Here is a 24,566-nt window from a genome sequence, read left to right on the forward strand (position 1 = left end):
TATAAGGTTTCATCTTAGTCATTCTTAATACCAGAGTGAAATACATTCCATTAAAATAATTTGATGTAAAGTATGAAATAGCTAATCCACCTATATCAGGAACTTTCTGCTAACCTGCATACATTTACTTTTGAGAATAAAGGTTCAAAATGACACATTTAATTGTAGGGTAGGTGTTAGTAGCCTATGGGGTGTGAACCTATGGTGGTATGTGAACCTAATATTTGTTGTCATATACCTCTAGGAAGCCATGCTCATAATTGAAGCATATATGAGGTTTGATGTCATTGTCTCCTACTTCTTTGCCTTTTTTAATCACAGGTTTAGGATTTTTTTTTTGTTTAATAAAACAAGTTTGAATATTATTCCTATATTTGTATTTACTAGTATAAAAATGATTGTTATTAATCTGAATATGAATAGACCACCAGAAAAAATAACAAGCATCAGAAAAATTGTTTGAATTCTACCATTTCTTTGCAGATTACAAAAGTCTCCTATTTTTTGCTGGGGTGGTTGATGCCAAGTAAAAAGAGCAGTTTGTTTAAGCCTTCTCCTAAATAACTTGCCAACCACCCTTTTTCAGATGTAATCTTAGGCAAACCATGTAAGCTTTCTAAGCCTCATTTTTCTGAAGAAGATAAGAATAGTGCCAGTACTTCTCTCGCAGAGAAAGTAATTCATGTAAACATGCTACCTAGCGCATAGTAAGTGCTCAAATGTTAGCTGCTGTTTTTGTTTCCATAATTGTTATTAATATTACCATTATACTAGGTTAATTTCTCTGAAATACGTATGGACTCACATTTTTGGAATTTCAGAGGAGTCATGTGAGGTCCTGATCCTGAGTAGAAAGTTAAGCTTGATATATGACAGATCAGTAAAAAACTAAAGACATTTAGGAGCCAGAGGAGATCATCTCAGCTAAGCTGTAGAAGACATAGGTATTTGAGGCTTGCATTCCCTCAGAGATCAATTGTAATCAGGAAGGAATATAATATTTATTAGATATTGATCTTCACTTTCAAAAAGTTAGCCTACGGTTGACAAAGAACATGGAAAGGGTTTTTTTTTTCTTAAATAATATAGGCAACTTTAGAAGAAAGTCTACCTTATAGCCAGCTGATGCTTCTGTAGTAATTTTCAAAAATAAAGAGATGCTTCTATTTTCCCTCCACAAACTACACAATAAATACTTGTTAACAGACTGACCATACTTTATTTATAGTGCTGTTTTGTCTTATTTTTTATTGTACCACCTTATGACACAAGAAAAACTATTAAGGAGCCATTTACCTAGCCTTTTAGGGAAAACATTTGGGTTACAGAGACCATGGAGCCAATGATACCCTGAGATGGCAGCCTCCCTAAATCTGGCAAGTTGTCTTACAAATAATTGTCAGTGGAAACATCAATGTAGATAAGGCAGCCTTGCTGGCAGTGTTGGTGTGGAGGGCAGAGTTGGGGATGGTATGCAGGATTCTACTGGGGAGAGTTTAGGATAGACTTTAAAAAGTGTCTCCTTATGGAGAGCTGGAAGTACTAGAAATATTTGCTGCTTAAGATCATAGAAATCCTGAAATTTAAAATACCTGGTTTGTATTTAGTAAATGCTCATTTAATAAATGAATTAAATGGTAAGCTTTTTTACTTAATAGACAAATTAAAATATTCTCTCTAGAATATAAACTTCCTATTAGCCTAGGAGGGCAAGAACTATATCAATGCATTTTCATCACTCTATCCCCAATACCTGGCATAATACATAATATAGCACATAGCAAGTATTCAATAAAAATGTGCTATGTGAACAAATGAATTTTTGTGCTAAAATTGCAAGCTGAATGTTGTGAGGCAATAGTTGACATGCCTTTCAAATAGTGTTTTTCCTTGTGTGTACTTCTTGGACTAACATGCATCAAGAATCATGATAAAAATGCAGATTCCTAGTCGAACACAGTGGCACACACCTCTAATCCCAGCACTTTGGGAGGCCGGGTTGGAAGGATTGTTTGAACCCAGGAGTTCAAGATCAGCCTGGGCAACATGGCAAGACTCTGTCTCTACAAAACTTAGCCAGGCTTGGTGGCATGCACCTGTAGTCTCAGCTGTTTGGGAGACTGAGTTGAGAGGATCCCTTGAACCCAGAAGGTCGAGGCTGCAGTGAGCCAAGTTTGTACCACTACACTCCAGCCTGGGTGACAGAGTGAGACTCTGTCTCAAAAAAAATGCAGATTCCTGGCTTCATCTAAGACCTACTGAATCAGAATTTCTGGAGGTAGGCCTTGGGAATCTATTTTTGACCAGGTCCACCACTGTTGTGTGTACAAGGTATGTAGTAGTATAATTTGACTTTACAATAGTTATCAGCTAAATCTTTGAATTAAAAAAACAAACAGTATCTAACCTTTATTGAGCAAAGTTTATGCCAGGCACTGTGCTAAGGATTTTACTAGCATTATCTTATTTAATCCTTACAAAGCAGGTACAAATTTTTCTATTTTCTGATGAAATTATGGCATGGAAAGTGGTGGCACTGGGGCTTGAACTCAGTGCTATGACTCTAGTTTCCACACTCTTTAACCATTACACTATGCTATCCTGACATTCATATTCTATATGATTAAGCTTGTGGAGAAGTAAATTGAGGTTTGATATGACTTTACACTGTTTTAATCAATACTGTGGGTTTATGGAAAGGCACATTCAATGTTATCAGGGTGTATAATATTGGGGAAGGTACAGATTTCATCTAGTTACTACACAATCTTATGGTGTCAGAACTGATCCTAGTCCTCCTGAATTGTCTTTGGTGCTGAACTTACTTATCCTTAGCCCCAAGTCAGTGTAGCAGAGTGGTTAAGAACAGGGGTCCTGGGGCAAGACCAGCGTTTGAATCTTAATCTTAGTCAAAATATCTGACTTCTGTGCCTCATTTTTTTCATCTATACTTCTGAGAAATGTATGTCCATTAGTTCTTCAAAAATACCATCCTTTCCATTTTTTGTTTCTTTCTGAGACTGTTATCTGAATGCCTGCTCTTTTAGCCTCCATATCTTTTAGTTTTTCTTTTGCATTCCTATTTCTTTATTCTTTCTTACTATCTTCTGGAAGAGTATCTCAGTCTTATCTCCTAATTCAATAAGATATTCAAGTGTACCCCTCCTGCTGTTTATACTGAGTTAGTTTTTCAACTTTTTTTTAAAATTCCTAATATTTCATTTAGACTCTTAAATTAGTTTGAATTCCATGTTGGTAGTATCTTCCCTTATTTCATCTGTTTCAGTAACTGTATTTCAGATAGCATATGATGCCAGTTGATACCCCAGGGATGTCTGTGTGTGTGCACATGCACATATGCACACATTATCTATAAGTTTCTGGAATTCATATTTCCTTTTCCCTTCTATAGTTTCTGCAGAGTTGGTTTTGAGGGCGGGAGCTAGCAGCCTATGCTGGTTTGCCATGTGAGTAGTTTCATCCATAATATGGGGATGATAATTGTATTTGCTTCATAGAGTTATTATGAAAAATTAAATATTTTATGTGAATTAGACATTTATGTTCATGTACTTTGCCCACTTTTTAATAGGGTTGTTTGTTTTTTTCTTGTACATTTGTTTAAATTCTCTGTAGATTATGGATATTAGCCCTTTGTCAGATGGATAGATTGCAAAAATTTTCTCCCATTCTGTAGGTTGTCTGTTCACTCTGATGATCGTTTCTTTTGCTGTGTGCATAGGCTTTTTAGTTTAATTACATCCCATTTGTCAATTTTGGCTTTTGTTGCCCTTGCTTTTGGTGTTTTAGATGTGAAGTCTGCCCATGTCCTGAATGGTATTGCCTAGGTTTTCTTTTAGTATGGTTTTAGGTCTTACGTTTAAGTCTTTAATCCATCTTGAGTTAATTTTTGTATAAGGTGTAAGGAGGGGGTCCAGTTTCAGTTTTCTGCATATGGCTAACCAGTTTTCCCAACACCATTGATTAAATAGGGCATCCTTTCCCCATTGCTTGTTTGTGTCAGGTTTGTCAAAGATCAGATGGTTGTAGATGTGTGGTGTTATTTCTGAGGCCTCTGTTTTGTTCCATTGGTCTATATCTCTGTTTTGGTACCAGTACCATGCTGTTTTGGTTACTGGAGCCTTGTGGTGTAGTTTGAAGTCAGGTAGCATGATGCCTCTAGCTTTGTTCTTTTTGCTTAGGATTGTCTTGGCTTTGCAGGCTCTTTTCTGGTTCCATTTGAAGTTTAGAGTAGTTTTGTCCAATTATGTGAATAAAGTCAGTGGTAGCTTGATGGGGACAACATTGAATCTATAAATTAGTTTGGGCAGTATGGCCATTTTCATGATATTAATTCTTCCTGTCTTTGAGCATGGAATGTTTTTCCATTTGTTTGTGTCCTCTCTTTATTTCCTTGAACAGTGGTTTGTAGTTCTCCGTGAAGAGGTCTTTCACATCCCTTGTAAGTTGTATTCCTAGGTATTTTATTCTCTTAGTAGTAATTGTGAATGGGAGTTCACTCATGATTTGGCTCTCTGTTTGTCTGTTATTGGTGTGTAGGAATGCTTGTGGTTTTTGCACATTGATTTTGTATTCTGAGACTGCTGAAGTTGCTTATCAGCTTAAGGAGATTTTGGGCTGAGAGATGGAGTTTTCTAAATATACAGTCATGTCATCTGCAAACAATTTGACTTTCTCTTTTCCTATTTGAATACCCTTTATTTCTTTCTCTTGCCTGATTGCGCTGGGCAGAACTTCCAATACTATGTTGAATAGGAGTGGTGAGAGAGGGCATCCTTGTCTTGTGCTGGTTTTCAAAGGGAATGCTTTCAGTTTTTGCCCATTCAGTATGATATTGGCTGTGGGTTTGTCATAAATAGCTCTTATTATTTTGAGATACGTTCCATCAATACCTAATTTATTGAGAGTTTTTAGCATGAAGGGGTGTTGAATTATATCGAAGGTCTTTTCTGCATCCATTGAGATAATCATAGTTTTTGTCATTGGTTCTGTTTATGTGATGGATTATGTTTATTGATTTGTGTATGTTGAAGCAGCCTTGCATCCCAGGGATGAAGCCAACTTGATTGTAGTGGATAAGCTTTTTGATGTGCTGCTAGATTCAGATGGTCAGTATTTTACTGAGGATTTCATCGATGTTCATCAAGAATATTGGCCTGAAATTTTCTTTTTTTGTTGTGTCTCTGCCAGGTTTTGGTATCAGGATGATGTTGGCCTCATAAAATGAGTTAGGGAGAATTCCCTCTTTTTCTATTGTTTGGAATAGTTTCAAAAGGAATGGTACCAGCTCCTGGTACCATCCTTTCAAAAGGAATGGTACCAGCTCTGATAGAATTCGGCTGTGAATCCATCTGGTTCTGGACTTTTTTTGGTTTGTAGGCTATTACTGCCTCAATTTCAGAACTTGTTATTGGTCTATTCACGGATTCGACTTCTTCCTTGTTTAGACTTGGGAGAGTGTATGTGTCCAGGAATTCATCAGTTTCTTCTAAATTTTCTAGTTTATTTGTGCAGAGGTATTTTTAGTATTCTCTGATGGTAGTTTTTATTTCTGTGTGATCAGTGGTGATATCCCCTTTATCATTTTTTATTGCATCTATTTGATTCTTCTCTCTTTTCTTTTTTATCAGTCTGGCTAGCAGTCTATCTATTTTGTTGATCTTTTCAGACAACCAGCTCCTGGATTCATTGATTTTTTTTGAAGGTTTTTTTGTGTCTCTATCTCTTTCGGTTCTTCTCTGATCTTAGTTATTTCTTGTCTTCTGCTGGCTTTTGAATTTGTTTGCTTTTGCTTCTCTAATTCTTTTAATTGTGATGTTAGGGTGTCGATTTTAGATCTTTCCTGCTTTCTCTTGTGGGCATTTAGTGCTATAAATTTCCCTCTACACACTGCTTTAAATGTGTCCCAGAGATTCTGGTACGTTGTCTCTTTGTTCTCATTGGTTTCAAAGAACTTCTTTATTTCTGCCTTAATTTTGTTATTTACCCAGTAGTCATTCAGGAGGAGGTTGTTCAGTTTCCATGCAGTTGTGCAGTTTTGAGTGAGTTTCTTAATCTCGAGTTCTGATTTGATTGCTCTGTGGTCTGAGAGACTGTTATGATTTCCATTCTTTTGCATTTGCTGAGGGGTGTTTTACTTCCAAGTATGTGGTCAATTTTAGAATAAGTGCAAGGAGTTGCCGAGTAGAATGCATTGTTCTGTTGATTTAGGGTAGAGAGTTCTGAAGATATCTATTAGGTCCACTTGGTCCAGAGCTGAGTTCAAGTCCTGAATATCCTTGTTAATTTTCTCTCATTGATCTGTCTGATATTGACAGTGGGGTGTTAAAGTCTCCCACTATTATTGAGTGGGAGTCTGAGTCTCTTAGTAGGCCTTTAAGAACTTGCTTTACGAATCTGGGTGCTCTTGTATTGGGTACATATATATTTAGGATAGTTAACTCTTCTTGATGCATTGATCCTTTTACCATTATGTAATGCCTTTCTTGGTCTCTTTTGATCTTTGTTGGTTTAAAGTCTGTTTTATCAGAGATTAGCATTGCAACTCTTGCTTGTTTTTGTTTTCCATTTGCTTGGTAAATTATTCCTCCATCCCTTTGTTTTGAGCCCATGTGTGTCTTTGCAAGTGGGGTGGGTCTCCGGAATACAGCAAACTGATGGGGTTGACTCTTTATCCAATTTGCCAGTCTGTGTCTTTTAATTGGGTCATTTAGGCCATTTACATTTAAGGTTAATATTGTTATGTGTGAATTTGATCCTGTCATTGTGATTCTAGCTGGTTATTTTGCCCGTTGATGTAGTTTCTTCATAGCGACGATGGTCTTTACAATTTGGCGTGTTTTTACAGTGTCTGGTACTGGTTGTTCCTTTCCATGTTTAGTGCTTCCTTCAGGAGCTCTTATAAGGCAGGCCTGGTGGTGACAAAATCTCTCAGAATTTGCTTGTCTGTAAAGGAATTTATTTATCCTTCACCTATGAAGCTTAGTTTAGCTGGATATGAAATTCTGGGTTGAAAATTATTTTCTTTAAGAATGTTGAATATTGGCCCCCATTCTCTTCTGGCTTGTAGGATTTCTGCAGAGAGATCCACTGTTAGTCTGTGGTGGTTGTTTCTCTTTGTTATGTCTCTTTTATTTTAGCACATTCATTTTCTCACCCTCCATTCTGGATTTGTTTGATTATTTCCTGACAGTGTTTGAACTTATTCTGCCTCTTATATATTCTGTATACTTGAAATCAGAAATTAGATGTAAAGGCTTGATGAGATTCATGACATACATTTTTGGCAAGAATGTTTTATGCGTGACATGTTTAAAGGGGTTAATATTTTTTTGAAAACCGGTATGGGAAAAGGAGTAATACATATATTGAGTGCTTATACTATGTACCTTTAAACACATTGTCTCATTTACTCCTTACAGTAGCTCTGAGCTATAGGTGATACTATTCCTTTGTAGTAAAGGATCACCCAACCATTAAGGAGTAAAGTGGCTGGGCATGGTGGCTCACGCCTGTAATCCCAGCACTTTGGGAGGCCGAGGCTGGTGGATCACAAGGTCAAGAGATCGAGACCATTCTGGCCAACATGGTGAAACCCCATCTCTACTAAAAGTACAAAAATTAGCTGGGCGTGGTGGCGCTCGCCTGTAGTCCCAGCTACTTGGGAGGCTGAAGCAGGAGAATTGCTTGAACCCGGGAGGCGGAGGTTGCGGTGAGCCGAATCGCGCCACTGCACTCCAGCCTAGTGACAGAGTGAGACTCCGTCTCAAAGAAAAAGGAGCAAAGTTAGCATTCATAAAGAGAAGAAAAAAATCCAGCAAGGCCCTTTGTCTTTACATAAACATAAAAATTACTGACACATCACTTAATGTCTGTGCCTCAGTCTCTGGTAAAATAAGAGCAGCAAATTAACTTAATTCCGAAGTTTCTTATAATTCCAACATTATCTGATCCTCAAAATTGCTTAGGCTTACTGTGTTTTTCATTTTAGGTAATGAGAGGTGTCCTTTATGCATCAGCTAACTTTTTTAATTTAAAAATTTCTTTATTTTTATAGATTCAGGGAGTACAAATGCATTGTTTTTAAACAGATATATTGCACAGTGGTGAAGTCTGGGTTTTTAGCGTAACCATCACCTGAATAGTGTTAATTGTATGCAATACATAATTTCTTATCCCTCATCTCCCTCCTACCCTCCCGCCTTTTGGAGTCTCCAGTGTCTATTATTTCATTCTGTTTGTCCATGTGTGCACATTGTTTAGCCCCCACTTACAGGTGAGAATATGTAGTATTTGACTTTGTATTTCTGAATTACTTCCTTAAGATAATGGCCTCTCCAGTTCCACCAATGTTGTTGTAAAAGACATGATTTCATTTATTTTTATGTCTGAGTAGTATTCCATGGTGTGTTGGGGTGTGTGTGTGTGTGTGTGTGTGTGTGTGTGCGCGTGCACGTGTGTGTATACACACCACATTTTTCTTATCCTTCAACTTTTTTTTTTTTTTTTTTTTTTTTTTGAGACAGAGTCTCGCTCTGTCACCCAGGCTGGAGTGCAGTGGCCGGATCTCAGCTCACTACAAGCTCTGCCTCCCAGGTTTACGCCATTCTCCTGCCTCAGCCTCCCAAATAGCTGGGACTACAGGCGCCCGCCACCTCGCCCGGCTAGTTTTTTGTATTTTTAGTAGAGACGGGGTTTCACCGTGTTAGCCAGGCTGGTCTCGATCTCCTGACCTCGTGATCCGCCCATCTCGGCCTCCCAAAGTGCTGGGATTACAGGCTTGAGCCACCGTGCCCGGCCACTATCCTTCAACTTTTAAGTTCAGGGTCACATGTGCAAGATGTGCAGGTTTACATGGGTAAACGTGTGCCATGGTGGTTTGCTGTATAGATCACCTCAACACCTAGGTATTAAGCCCAGCATCTATTAGCTATTCTTCCTGATGCTGTCTCTCCCCTCAACCCTCACCCCGACAGTCCCCATTGTGTGTTGTTCCCCTCAGCGTGTTCATGTGTTCTCATCATTCAGCTCCCACTTATAAGTGAGAACATGCGCATACCACATTTTCTTTATCCAATCATCCATTGGTGGACACTTAGGCTGATTCCATGACTTTGCTATTGTGTATCTGCTAAGTTTTTAAAAATACATATATACATTTTCAGGACAGGTAATAACTATTGGTCTTTCTAAAGTTTTGACAGCCATATATCTAGGATTTTCTTGGACAACTCCAATATCAGATAATTTGTCCTGTCAAACATCTCCTCAATTTTTTATTAGAAAAACTTGGTTAGGGTGTAAAATGCCTCTGTATAGAAATATGTTTTTTTTAAAGAGATAGAGTCTCACTATGTTGCCCAGGCTGGTCTTGAATTCCTGAGCCCAAGCAATCTTCCTGCTTCAGCCTCCCAAGTTGCTGAGTCTACAGGCGTGTACCACCATGCTGGGCTCTTTTCTTTTCTTTTTTTCTTTTTAAGGTGAGGGTCAGCTTTAACACTATTAGAAAAGGTGTTAGAAATAATAGAAAGTGGTAAATAACACCAGTATAGTTCTCCCAGAAGCCAACCAAGAGAAGAGAGTATTTTGATGAAGAGAGTGATTAAATTCTGTCACATGTTACTGATGAGTAAGACAGGATCAGGTCTGAGAATTGACCATTAGATTTAGTGACACAAAGGTCAGTGGTAAACCAGGTACTGTGCTAAGCACTTCATGTGTAGTATTTAATCTCCACAATAATCCCATGAAATAGATACTTAGTAGCCCGTTTTATATACCAGAAGACTGAGGTTCAGCGAGGTAACTTGCTCAAGGAGAAAGGGCTAATAAGTGGTGGAACTAGGATTAAAATCTGCTTGAGACTCACTGTTCAATACAAGAGCCACTAGCTCCATATGGCTATTTACATTTACATTAAAATTAAGTTAAAAAATCAGTTTCTCCGTCACATTAGTCACACTTCAGATACTCAGTAGTCGCATGTGGCTTGTAGCTACTCTCTTGGATAGTGCAAACACAGAACATTTCCATCGTTGCAGAGAGTACTATTAGAGAGCAGTATTCCAGAGCCTATGATCCTAATCACTACACCTAAAGCCTCCCAGTTGACAAAGTTACCACCTTTTTTTTGGGGGTGTGTGTGTGTGCGTGCATGTGTGTGTAAGTATATATAATTTAAATCATTCCATTAAATTTACCTCTGAAATTCGAAAGGCTGGAACAGATCTTCTTTTTTATCAAATAAGTTGATTATTTGGTGTTTACATTTCAGGCAACCTGCTCGTGAAATTATCCATTGTAGAGAGAAACCTGGGAAACAAAGCTATATGTCCTTCAATTTTTTCCCCCATTTTCATTTACAGTTCAGAAGAACATAACACGTTGGAATGCTTAATGATTCTGAATTAATGTAGATATTTGAGTGTCACAGTATCTGTATATTAATATCCTAAAGTGGTGTTACTGTATTGGTTAGGTTGACTGATTCATACATGTAAGTCTTTTAACACTCCTGGAGTAAGAGTAGCAAGAAATTGAAGCTATAATCCTTTTAAGGGCTTAAGTAGGTGAATACCTCACTTTCGTCTCTTCCATTACTAGTGTTTGCATGACCAAGTTTTTTTATATCAGATTTATTATTTTGGACCCTTAAAGGAATATAAATTGCAAGAGAGATTTTGATCAGTGTAAGAATTACTAGATGGCCTTATTTCCTTTTTTATTATTGTACTTCTTATCTTTTATTAATGTTTTCTTTGTCTAAGATATAATTTGAAAGCCAGGTGTGATGGCACACCCCTGTAGTCCCAGCTTCTCAAGAGACTGAGGCAGGAGGATTGTTTGAGCTCAGGGGTTCGAGGCTATGCAACACATAATCACACCTATGAATAGCCACTGCACTCCAGCCTAGGCAACATAGTGAGTCCCTGTCTCTTAAAAAACAAAAGATGTGGACAGGCATGGTGGCTCACACCTGTAATCCCAGCACTTTGGGAGGCTGAGGCAGGCGGATCACTTGAGGTCAGGAGTTCAAGACCAGCCTGGACAACATGGTAAAACCCTGTATCTACAAAAAATACAAAAAAAAAAAAATTAGCCAGGCATGTGGTGATGGCAGGCACCTGTAATTCCAGCTACTTGGGAGGCTGAGTCAAGATAATTGCTTGTACCCAGGAGGCAGAGGTTGCAATGAGCTGAGATTGTGCCACTGCACTCCAGCCTGCGTGACAGAGTGAGACTCTGTCTCAAAAAAAAAAAAAAAAGACATAATTTGAACTGCTAAGTAGCTGCTTTCATTCCTGTTTCATATCTTCTGTTTCCTTTTTACATTGCACCTATAGTTGAGTTAGAGAATGTAACAATGTTTGTGAAATAATGTTAACTCAAGATTGTGTAGAATGAAAATTGAGTTTCAATCGAGGCTATCCTTGGAAAGCTGCAACTTCTAGAATGTCACTGCAGTCATATAAAATCTAGAATGATGACTTTCTACCTCAGTGGCATGTGGCATATGTAATGGTTGTAATGGATATCCAATTTTTAAAGGTAAATTGCTAAATGTAGTATCTAGTTCTTTAAGTGTTAAGGAGAAAACATTCTTATCAAAGGAGGCTTTTACCTTCCACCTAAGTCAGTTTGGCAGGCCTGCCTTTTCTTTCATTTAAAGTGACAAGTTCTGTAGTTGTCACTATCTTATTCATACCAACAATTTGGGAATCTGGATATATTTATAAATGCTCTTTGACAAAGGTTATGTGCTTGTGACCAAAAAATCTGATACAAGGTGTTATGAGAATTTCATTCAATAAGCTCTCTAGTTACTTATCAAATTCACTGCATTTTTTCCAGTGTAGTTTGGGAAGAAAGAGCCTTCAAATTTGAAAGTAGACGCTTTTTGACCAGGAATATTAAATTTCTTTACTAAGAAGCTAGATTTATTTAAGCAATAAAAGGAATTTTTCATAGCTTTTTGAGTGGGTCATGTGGCAGTTAAGTATTCTGGTGATTTTGTTTCCAGATATTATAAAACTCAAATTCAAAGTAATGGCAAGCAAAATATTTTTGAAACGTGGCAAACCCCCTCCCTTACCCCCAGGCAAAGCCTTATTTTTTTAGATATTTTATTTTCAAGGTTGAATTTCAGAATTAATTAGATGGGAATTTTTGTCAGCTTGCCAACTACTTTAAACTTCTAAGTAAATTAACTTAAACTTTTAATTTATCATTAATTTTGTTTTATTAATTGAACTAGTCATTTTAAAAGCTTAAGCTAATTTAGATTGTGAGCTAGAATATAGACCTCGCTTTTCCCAGTATATAAGCTTTTTCACTTAAACGGGAAAAAGTTTAGACAAAGAAAAGTAAAGGTACACATTTGGATGTAATTTAAATCTCATTTTGATGACTGTTGGCCTAGTGATTATAGATTCTGTTCCAGTATTGTTTTCAATAATAGTGTTACTCTAGCAACTAATATAAATGCATGCTTTTACAGGATAAAACAAAAACCTTTCCACCAGTTGTGTTGTGTATTGGGAAGAAATTTTCTTTATTAACTTTTATAACTTGCTCTGGACTTTGCAAAACTGTTTTTTCCCAAAGAAATAATCTGAAGATTCTGTTACAAATACTTTTTTATCCTCTTAATTTCATTATTTGTTTCTTATATTGATGGTATGCTGCTATTAATTAAAAGGGGAAGATTTAGAAACGGTTTGTGTCACAAATCCGCTATCTTTTTTCTCTTATTCATGTCTTACATAGCACTCTGGAGGAAAGAAAGACTTCTGCCTTCCTGCTTATGAACGACATAAATGATTTCCAATTTAAAAAACCAGTTAACTTATTTGCCTGGTCTTTTCTTTGTTAAAATGAAAATTATGGAAAGCATGCTTATCTGAGTCTTTGAATATTTTTGGCGTAATCATATAAATAAGTGATTGAAATACATTAAACTTTATTCATTAACCCTTGTTTGCAGATTTGGTAATAAAAACTGGAAGCAGTCTTAATGTTTTAATAAACTCTTAAGTAAGGGAATGATTAAATAGATGATAAAGTGTAACTATATAAGCACTGTGCAGCTATTAGAAATGATGAAGGGTTGGATTTGATGTAAAATGATATCCTCGGAAAGGTATTAAGAGATAAGAGTATGTTTCAAAACTACATATACTTCAATTCCATTTTTTTTCTTTCAACTTTTAAGTTCCGGAATACATGTGCAGGTTTGTTACATAGGTAAACATGTGCCATGGTGGTTTACTGCACAGATCATCCCATCACCCAGGTATTAAGCTCAGCATCCATTAGCTATTCTTCCTGATGCCCTCCCTCACCCAACCCCCCACAGTTGCCAAGTGTGTGTTGTCCCCCTCCTTGTGTCCATGTGTTCTCATCGATCAGGTCCCACTTTATAAGTGAGAACATGTGGGGTTTGGTTTTCTGTTCCTGCATTAGTTTGCTGAGAATAATGGCTCCTATCTCCATCCATGTCCCTGCAAGGGACATGATCTTGTTCCTTTTTATGGCTGCATAGTGTATATATGTACCATCTGATATATGTACCACCTTTTCTTTATCCAGTCTATCATTGATGGGCATATAGGTTGATTCCATGATTTTGCTTTTGTGCTGCAGTGAACATACGCATGCACGTATCTTTATAATAGAATGATTTCTATTCCTTTGGGTATATACCCAGTAATGGGATTGCTGGGTCAGATGTTATTTCTGCCTCTCGGTCTTTGAGGAATCGCCACACTGCCTTCCACAATGGTTGAACACCAACAGTATAAAAGTGTTCTTTTTTCTCCACAACCTTTCCAACATCTGCTGTTTTTTGACTTTTTAATAATAGCCATTCTGATTGGTATCAGATGGTATCTCATTGTGGTTTTGATTCGCATTTCTCTAACGATCAGTGATGATGAGCTTTTTTTCATGTGTTTATTGGCCACAAGTATGTCTTCTTTTGAGAAGTATCTGTTCATGTCCTTTGCCTACTTTTTAATGGCATTGTTTGTTTCTTTCTCATAGATTTGTTTAAATTTCTTGTAGATTCTGGATATTATACCTTTGTGATATGGATAGATTGCAAATGTTTTCTTCCATTTTGTAGGTTGTCTGTTCACTCTGATGATCATTTCTTTTGTTGTGCAGAAGCTTTTTAGTTTAATTAGATCCCATTTGTCAATTTTGGCTTCTGTTGCAGTTGCTTTTGGTGTTTTTCTCATGAAATTTTTGCCCATGCCTATATCCTGAATGGTATTGCCTAGATTTTCTTCTGGGGTTTTTATAGTTCGGGGTTTTACATTTCAGTCTGTAATCCATCTTGAGTTAAACTTTGTATATGGTGTAAGGAAGGGTTCTGGTTTCAGTTTTCTGCATATGGCTTGCCTGTTCTCCTATCACCACTTATTAAATAGGGAATCCTTTCCCCATTGCTCGTTTTGGTCAGGTTTGTCAAAGAGCAGATGGCCGTAGGTGTGTGGTCTTATTTCTGGGTTCTCTATTCTAATCCATTGGTCGATGTGTCTGTTTTTGTACAAGTACCATGCTGTTTTGGTTACTGTAGACTTGTGGTATAGATAAACTCAGGTAGCATGATGCCTCCAGCTTTGTTCTTTTTGCTTAGGATCCATTGGCTATTTGGGCTCTTTTTTGGTTCCATACGAATTTTCAAATAGTTTTTTTTTTCTTTCTAATCCTGTGAAGAATTGTCAGTGGTAGTTTAATGGGAATAGCATTGAATCTGTAAGTTACTTTGGGAAGTATGGCCATTTTCACAATACTGATTCTTCCTATCTATGAGCATGGAATGTTTCTTTATTTGCTTGTATCCTCTCTGATTTCTCTGAGCAGTGGTTTGTTGTTCTCCTTGAAGAGGTCCTTTGCTTCCCCCTTGCTAGCTGTATTCCTAGGTATTTTATTCTCTCTGTAGCAATTGTGAATGGGAGTTTATTCATGATTTGGCTCTCTGCTTGCCTGTTGTTGGTGTATAGGAATGCTAGTAATTTTTACACATTGATTTTATATCCTGAGAATTTGCTGAAGTTTCTTATCAGCTTAAGAAGCTTTTGGGCTGAGACAGTGAGGTTTTCTAGCCATAGGAACATGTCATATGCAAACAAAGATAATTTGACTTCCTCTCTTCCTATTTGAATACGGTTTATTTCTTTCTCTTGCCTGATTGCCCTGGCCAGGACTTCCAATACTATGTTGAGTAAGGGTGGTGAGAGAAGGCATCTTTGTCTTGTGCCAGTTTTCAAGGGGAATGGTTCCAGCTTTTGCCCATTCAGTATGATATTGGCCATGGGTTTGTCGTATATTGCTCTTATTATTTTGAGGTATGTTCCTTCAATACCTAGTTTATTGAGAGTTTTAAACAATGAAGGCATGCTCAATTTTATTGAAGAAGTTTTTTGCATCTATTGAGATAACCATGTGGTTTTTGTGTTTAGTTCTGTTTATGTGATGAATCACATTTATTTATTTGTGTATGTTGAACCAACCTTGCAATCCAGGCATGACACCAGCTTGCTCGTGGTAGATAAGCTTTTTGATGTGCTGCTTGTTGCATTTTGCCAGTATTGTATTGAGGATTTTTTTGCATCAATGTTCATCAAGGATATTGGCCTGAAGTTTTCTTTTTTTGTTGTTGTATCTCTGCCAGGTTTTCATATCAGGGTGATGCTGACCTCATAGAATGAGTTATGGAGGAGTCCTTCCTCTGTAATTTTTTGGAATAGTTTCAGTATTCAGCTCCTCTTTGTACCTGTGGTAGAATTCGGCTGTGAATCCATCTGGTCCTGGGCTTTTTTTGGATGGTAGGCTATTTATTACTGCCTCAATTTTGGAACATGTTACTAGTCTATTCAGAGATTCAATTTCTTCCTGGTTCAGTCTTGGAGGGTGTGTTTGTCCAAGAAATTGTCCGTTTCTTTTGGATTTTCTAGTTTTTGTGCGTAGAGGTGTTTATATTATTCTCTGATGGTGGTTTGCATTTCTGTGGGGTCAGTGGTGATGTCCCCCTTGTTTCTGATTTTATTTGATTCTTCTTTCTTTTCTTCATTAGCCTAGCTAGCAGTCTATCTATTTTATTAATTTTTTTTTAAGAAATCACCTCCTGAATTCATTGATTTTTTTTTTTTTTAATGGATTTTCCATGTGTCTGTTTCCTTCAGCTCAGCTCTGACCTTAGTTATTTCTTGTCTTCTGCTAGCTTTGGGGTTTGATTTCTCTTGGTTCTCTAGTTCTTTTAGTTGAGATGTTAGGTTGTTAACTTGAGATCTTTCTAGTTTTGTTTTTTTGTTTGTTTGTTTTGAGATGGAGTCTTGCTCTGTTGCCCAGGTTAGAGTATAATGGCACGATCTCAGCTCACTCCAACCTCTGCCTGTTGGGTACAAGGGATTCTCCTGCCTCAGCCTCCCAAGTAGCTGAGATTACAGGCGCCTGCCACCACACCTCGCTAATTTTTTTGTATTTTTAGTAGAGATGGGGTTTCACCATGTTGGTCAGGCTGGTCTCGAACTACTGACCTCAAGTGATCCACCCACCTCGGCCTCCCAAAGTGCAGGGATTACAGGCATGAGCCACTGCGCCCAGCCTTTCTAGCTTTTTGATGTGGGCATTTTAGTGCTATAAATTTCTCTCCCAGAGATTCTGATATGTTTTCTCTTTGTTCACATTAATTTCAAAAATCTTCTTGATTTCTACCTTAATTTCATTATTTATCCAAGAGTCATTAAGGAGCAGGTTGTTCAATTTCCATGTAGTTGTATGGTTTTGAGTGGATTTCTTATTCTTGAGTTCTAATTTGCTTGCGCTGTGGTCTAAGAGACTGTTATGATTTCAGTTCTTTTGCATTTGCTGAGGAGTATTTTCCTATTATGTGATAAATTTTAGAGTATGTGTTGTGTGGCAGTGAGAAGAATGTATATTCTGTTGTTTTTGGGTAAAGAGTTCTGTAAGTATCTATCGGGTCCACATGATACAGAGCTGAGTTCAGGTCCTGAATATCTTTGTTAATTTTCTGTCTCAATGATCTAATATTGTCAGAGGGGTGTTAAACTCTCCCACTATTATTGTATGGGAGTCTGATTCTCTTTATAGGTCTCTAAGAACTTGCTTTATGAATTTGGGTGCTCCTATATTGTGTGTGTATATATTAAGAATAGTTAGCTCTTCTTGACGAATTGAACCCTTTACCATTATGTAATGCCTGTCTTTGTCTTTTCTGATCTTTGTTGTATTAAAGTCTGTTTTGTCAGAAACTAGGATTGCTACCCCTGCTTTTTCCTGTTTTCCATTTGCTTGGCAAATTTTCTTGTGTCCCTTTATTTTCAGCCTATGGGTGTCTTTGCACATGACATGGGTCTCTTGAAGACACCATACCAATGGGGCTTGACTATTTATCCAACTTGCCATTCTGTGTCTTTTAATTTGGGCAGTTAGCCCATTTCCATTTTAAGTTAGTACTGTTATGTGTGAATTGGATCCTGTCATCATGATGCTAGCTGGTTATTTTGCAGACTTGTTTGTGTGGTTGCTTCATAGTGTCACTGGACTGTGTACTTCAGTGTATTTTTTAGTGGCTGATAATGGTTTTTTCTTTCCATATTTAGTGCTTCCTTCAGGACCGCTTGCAAGGCAGGCCTGCTAGTGATGAATTCCCTCAGAATTTGCTTGTCTAAAAAGGATCTTATTTCTCCTTTGCTTGTGAAGCTTAGTTTGGCTGGATATGAAATTCTGGGCTGGAATTTCTTTTCTTTAAGAATGTTGAATATTGGCCCCTAATCTCTTCTGGCTTACAGGTTTTTCGCTAAGAGGTCTGCTGTTAGTCTGATGGGCTTCCTTTTGTGTAAGTGACCTGGCCTTTCTCTCTGGCTGCCCTCAACATTTTTTCTTTCATTTCGACCTTGGAGAATCTGATGATTATGTATCTTGGGGTTGATCTTCTCATGGAATATCTTACTGGGGTTCTCTGCATTTCCTGAATTTGAATTTTGGCCTGTCTTGCTAGGTTGTGGAAGTTCTCCTCGATGATATCCTGAAGTATGTTTTCCAGCTTGGTTCCATTCTCCCTGTCAGTTTTAGGGACCCCAGTCAGTCGTAGATTTGGTCTCCTTACATAATCCCATAATTCTCAGAAGTTTTGTTCATTCCTTTTCATTCTTTTTTCTCTATTCTTGTCTGCCTGTCTTATTTTAGAAAGATAGTCTTCCAGTTCTAAGATTCTTTCCTCACCTTGGTCTCTTCTGCTATTAATTGCATTGTGAAGTTTGATTGCATTGTGACGTTCTCGTGTTGTGTTTTTCAGCTCCATCAGGTTGGTTATGTTCCTCTCTAAACTGACTATTCTTGCTATACGCTCCTGTATTGATTTATCATGATACGTAGCTTCTTTGCCTTGGGTTAAAACATGCTTTTTTAGCCCAGCAAAATTTGTTATTACTCACCTTCAGAAGCGTATTTCTGTTACTTCATCCTTCTCAGCCTCAGCCCAGTTCTGTGCTCTTGCTGGAGAGGTGTTGCAGTCATTTGCAGAAGAAAAGGCACTCTGGCTTTTTGAGTTTTCATCGTTTTTGCATTGATTGTTTCTCATCTTTGTGGGCTTATCTACCTTTGATCCTTGAGGTTGCTGCCCTTTGAATGGGTTTTTTTTTTCCGGGGCCTTTTTTTTTTTTGGTTGTTGTTGACATTGCTGTTGTTTTCTGTTTGTTTGTTTTTCTTTTAACAGTCACGCCACTCTACTGTAGGGCTCCTGTGGTTAGCTGGGGGTCTGCTCCAGACCCCAGTTTCTTCTGCCTCTCCCGCACCTGCAGGAGGCGGCTGGCGACTCGCACTGGAAGATCTCACCCAGTCAGGAGGGATGGGATCAGGGACCCACCCAATGAAACAGTCTGGTTGCTTCTTGGTAGAGCAGGTGTGTTGCACTGGGGTTTTTTCCTCTGTACCACCTTTATTCTCCATAGCCAGCAAGCTGGAATGGCTGATTTAACGGAAGCACAGAGATGGCCGCTGGCCCTCCCCTGGGGAGCTCCCTCCCATGGAGATATCAGATCTCTGTCTGCAGGAGTGGGTCGGGGCCTGTCACATAAACAGTCTGGCTACAATCTGGCAAGGCGGCTGCACTATGCCTTGTGGGGGGGCGGGGGCGGTGCTCCTGGCTGGGTGATCTGCACTCTCCACAACGGACAGGCTGGAACAACTGAGTCCCCAGAAACCACAGAGATATCAGCCGTCCCTCCCCGCTACCCCCAGCTCCCTCCCAGCGAGAGATCAGATCTCTGACCCTGCATAGTAAGTCCTACTCAGTTTGGAGTGGGTCCGTCTGGTTAAAGAAGCGGTCTGGCCCCCTTATCTGGCAAGGCCACTGCACTGTGCTGTGGGCGGCCCCTCCTCCTCTGGGCTGTGCCCACTCTTCACAGCTGGCAGGCTGGATTGGCTATTTCCCCTGAATTGCAGAGATGGTGACCGCCCCTCCCCCTGGAACTTGGTCTTGTCTCAGGCGGACTTCAGCCCTCTGCTGTTGGCTAGCTGGGATTCCAAGTCTGTGAGGTGCGATGGAAATGGGGCCTGCCGAGCCATGCTGCTTGGCTCCCTGTATTCAGACCCCTTCCTAGGGATGTATATGGATGGATTTTATGCCTTGGCAGGGATCCCGTGGCAGGAGTATGCAAAATTCCTGGGTCTCTGTGTGCGCCTGAGCTGCTGTTTTGCCGAGCCTCCACACAGCTCTGTGTATCAGACCCAAGATCCTGGTGGAATGGGTTCACAAGGGGATCTCCTGCTCCACATGTTGCAAAGATCCATCGGAGAAGCCTGGCTTCCTGAGCGGGTTGCACACTCACTCACTGCCTTCCCTGGCTGGGGATGGGAGTTCCTTTTGCTCCACGTGGCTCCTGGATGGGCCATAGCCCCCCCGCACCTTCTCCTTGCTCTCTGTGCTTTTTGCCTATTCAGTCCCAATGTAAGAACCTGAATATTTCATTTGAAGGTGTTGGATTCATTCACCCCTTTTCATGCCTCCCTGTGAGTGCCACAGACCACAGCTGCTTCTCATCAGCCATCTTGCCATTTGTCCAATTCCATTTTTATGCAAAGGTGTGTGTGTGTGTGTAAATGTGTGGAGGAATACATAACAAATGTTACTGGTAGTTATTTCCTGGTTTTGTAATTGGATGTTAGTATTGTTTGCATTTTGTTTTGTTTGGTTCTTTGAAAAGAGGGATTACAGTAGCCAGGATGGAGGTAATGTTTTAGGCAAAAAACCTGAAACTTTCTAGGATAGAAAACAAACAAATTCACATGTACTTTTCCTGTGACTTACATTGGCATTTCAGTTGACTAGCAAGTCAAAAGGAAAGTTATTGCATGGTTAAAGGCTGAACCTTCACCATAACCTGACCTTAGACAGTCATGTCTGACTTGATAGGATAGGTTTTAAATCTAGAATTAGTGGAGTGAATACATTAAAGGGGTTTAGAAATGACGTTTCTCAAAAATAAGTATCTCCTGAAGATGCAAATGGTAAAACAGTACGTGGTATTATTTTCAGGTATAGTATAAGCATGAACTGGCCTTTCACAAGTTTGTCTTGAGACTTGTTTTTTCAGTTTTTATGTTTTCTTTTATTAAATTAACATGCTTGTTTTAAAAAGTTCAAAAAGTACAAAAGTGCAGGCCAGGTTCAGTGACTCATGCCTGTAATCCCAGCACTTTGGGAAGCCGAGGCGGGTGGATCACTTGAGGTCAGGAGTTCGAGACCAGCCTGGCCAACTTGGTGAAACTCCATCTCTACTAAAAATACAAAAATTAGCCAGGCATGGTAGCGGGTGCCTGTAGTCCCAGCTACTCGGGAAGCTGAGGCAGGAGAATCGCTGGAACCTGGGAGGTGGAGGTTGCAGTGAGCACCACTGCACTCCAGCCCCGCAACAGAGCGAGACTCTGTCTCTAAATAAATAAATAAAAGTTTAAAAGTGCTAAAAGTAAGAAAATAGACGTAAGTTCCCCCTCCCCTGGAATCTTTCAGTGAATTATCTTTTTTTACCTAAGGGAATAGGTCTGGGAAGTAGAGGAACTATAAAGAAAACAGACATTCTTTGTGGTGTGATGGAATCATCACTGCATAGGAGCCAGGAAATTTAGTTTCCAGTCCCAGGTAGTCCTTAGCTGTGTAATCGGAAAAAGTTACTTTGCCTCTCTGGGCTTCAATTTCTACTAATTCCATGATGATACATTTGGACTTAGAAATTATAGAATGCTAAGGACTGACTTAATAAAGCTTTCCTGGTATCTCAGACATTTTTTAAAAGGCTGTATATGAGTTTGTGTATATGTTTATGTGTATATGCGTTTCTGGAAAGGCTTCCCCTCCAACCATTAAAGACATAATTAATGTTATAAATTGTGGTGTTTAGAATTGAGAAATAAATACCGCACTTGACAGTGTTTATTTCCAAAGAATTGGGTGTTTTCATGCTTTTGTTTATTCCTGCTATTTTCATATCATCCTGTTACACACGTGAGCAGAGAGTGTATCATCCATATTTAATTTACAGTCATAGCTAGACTAAGTTATTATCCAGTGTTATTGAAAGAATCAGTGGCATAGATAGAAATGAATTAGTTCCTAGTATACAGTTTTCTTGGCCTTTCTCTCATCCAGATTGCTTTCTTAGAGAAATGAACTGATCTGACTATGATTAAGATCATTTATTGCTACACAGAAGTAAAATTAGAGATTATCCATAGAACATTTTAATCTTGTAATTTATTTGGTGTGTTGTAGAACAGCTGACTTTTCTCATTGTATTTGGTAAATGTACTAAAAATGTTAGTCAATGTTATCTGGTTTTATTATTTTATCTCTCTCTTGAGTCGTGTTTGGCATGTATGTGTTGGGGGAGTGAGCGTAGGAGTTACACATTTAAGAAAGCCCTATCTTTTAGTAGAATAAATTAATGCAGATTGGCCTGTCTTCCTGCCTGCCTGGTCAGTAACAGTGGACTTTGGAGATTGATCTAGTGATGATAAACCTATTGTATGTGGCATAAGCCAGAGAGTCAGCTTTGATCACAGGTTTCTACACTGGCGTGAGAGAGAAGCATTTAGTTAACATTTCAAATTTCAAAGTAACTAAGCCTGTTAGCATCCATGTATTCTACCAGTAGACTTTATTGGGTCCTCTCATTTGTATGGTCTTTTATTGTTTTTTGTTTTCAACAAAGGAAATAGCACACACATACATCTCAAAATGGATTATACCTGTTGTAATCTCAGTATTTTGGGAGATCAAGGTGGGAGGATCACTTGAGGCCAGGAATTTGAAACCAGCCTGGGAAACATACTGAGATCCTATGTCTACAGAATTTTTAAAATTAGCCAGGTACAGTGGTATGCACCTGTAGTCCTAGCTACTCGGGAGGCTGAGGCAGGAGAATCACTTGAGCCCAGGAGTTCAAGGCAGCAGTGAACTGTGATCAAACCACTGCACTCCAGCTTGGGTGACAACATGGGACCCTATCTAAAAAAAATAAAATAAAATAAACAAGAATTGTAAAGTCTCTATTATGGTTATATCTATTAAGAAAATCAGTTCTGTTAAGAAAGGAAATAATTGTTGAAAAATGTTTATTGGGGTAGCAAGATAAAAAGTTGTTTACAAGATATTAAATATCAGAATATTTGGAATTAGTGTATTTGCTATTGTATAGAAAAAAAAAAACTTAGGGCCTCATGATTTGAATTTTTCATCTTGAGTTATTTAATACACATTTGAGTTCCTACCACTTTTTGGACCCTATACTCAACGTGTGTAAAGGCATAATTATTTTCAAATGTGGGCTTTGTCTATGCAAAAATTTATGAGTGCATTAAGCATCACTAGATGCAGATTAAATTTGAATTCAGTGTGCTATATATGTACCTCCACTACCTTCATTTGATCAGTAATTATGTCCCTTCACTAAATTCACACTCAATTTAGAAAGTGTGTTCTAGGAAAACTTGTTAAAAGCTATGGAAAATCCTTCTGTAAAGTGAATTGATTTGCCTTTTATAGATCCAGGTTTTCTTATGTGATTTCTTAATGAACAACTTGTGAATATTTTAAATTTATTAAAAGTAACGTATCTGTAATTCACGTTAAACCCCCACCCCATCTATCTTTGTGTCTCACTCTCACAGTCATAATTACACAGAGCAGGAGTTTAGTGTTCTTACTGAGTATATAAATGATCCCAATTTTTTATAATCTTAAAAGATTGGCTTAAGAGATACCATGATTTCTTTAAAATATATATACTATGATAATAAATCAAAAAATGTATCAATTTAAATTTGACCCATGGGTCTTTACAGTGTAATTTAACATTTGACCTTCCTGCAGTTGAAGTATAAGGGCTATATGTTTCAGTTAAACTGTCCTATAACTGTTTAGATTAATTTAGATTAGATTTTTGTTAACATAGTGGTTGGCAGCTAAAATGATTGTGAAAATAAAGTTGTTTATTATGTATAAATAGGAGTAGCCTTGATTTCTAGCACAGGCATCCAATATCATCACTAATTTAAGCAGACTTATGTTAGCATTTATCAACTCAGAATTAAGCACAAAATAAAATGCATGTGAAAAAAAATGTTAAGTTGGTGGAAGGACCTTGAAATCTGAAAACTAGTAATTAAAAAAAAATTGAATACCTAAAACATACTGTATAAACATGAAAGTCTTACATAAGAGACTGGTGTTAAATGTTTTGTTGCTGTTTTTTAGGTAATCTGTCATATATATCAGAAATATATATGTAGCAATCAGGTTTTAGTTTCTAGTACAGTTGACCATAGAACTATGGAGGTATTATACTATCCAGAGGGGAAAAATAATTGTCTCTTATTTCAACCCCTCTAAACAGGATACCATACTTGCAGAACTCCTTCAGATACATAAGGAACACATTGTAGGATATCATGAACATGATTCTCTTTTGGACCACAAAGAAGAAGAAGAGTTGACTGAAGAAGAAAGAAAAGCAGCTTGGGCTGAGTATGAAGCAGAGAAGAAGGTAGTTGATGCAAAATGCGTTTTCGTTTTTGTTATGTTAGTGATTTGAAAGAGCAATGAAGAAGAAAAGGGTCACATTTGAAACAGGTAATAATAATATAGTGGGTTTTAGGAACACAGTCCCCAGTTACAAGAATCCCTTTATGGGCTGGTTTCAGCTACCTTTGGTGGTAGAGTAGGAGGAGGAGACAGAAGAAAACAGTTTACACTTAAAGAGTAGTAACCCCATTTGTGGTTAGTATTTGTTGAATTGAGAGATGAGTGGGAATCCATATATTTAGCACCACGAACCTCCCATCAGTACCCTCTCTGTAGTAACAAACATATAGGAGCTTAGTGTTTGGAGGTTGTAGTAAATGTAGCTTTGCATGTATACCGTGAAATCTAAATTTTGGCTGAATATCAGAACACAAAAATATTTCATTATTAGAAATTAATGCCATTTGCTCCAGCAGCAGCTTTATTTAAGATCCTTCTA

The 24,566-nt window shown here is 38.1% G+C and overlaps 1 protein-coding gene across 10 annotated transcripts in view; it reads left to right on the plus strand.

The window, feature by feature from the left end:
- LOC105464243 (ATRX chromatin remodeler) overlaps positions 1 to 24,566 on the plus strand; it is a 284,777-nt gene that overhangs the window by 243,022 nt on the left and 17,189 nt on the right. For all 10 annotated transcript variants that reach the window (XM_011711962.2, XM_011711997.2, XM_011711976.3 and 7 more), the window contains one exon: positions 23,940 to 24,089. In XM_011711962.2, coding sequence (XP_011710264.2) covers positions 23,940 to 24,089 — 150 coding nt within the window. The remainder of the gene's footprint in view (positions 1 to 23,939; positions 24,090 to 24,566) is intronic.

This window comes from Macaca nemestrina, chromosome X, assembly GCF_043159975.1.
Source record: "Macaca nemestrina isolate mMacNem1 chromosome X, mMacNem.hap1, whole genome shotgun sequence".
Taxonomy (NCBI): Eukaryota; Metazoa; Chordata; class Mammalia; order Primates; family Cercopithecidae; genus Macaca; species Macaca nemestrina.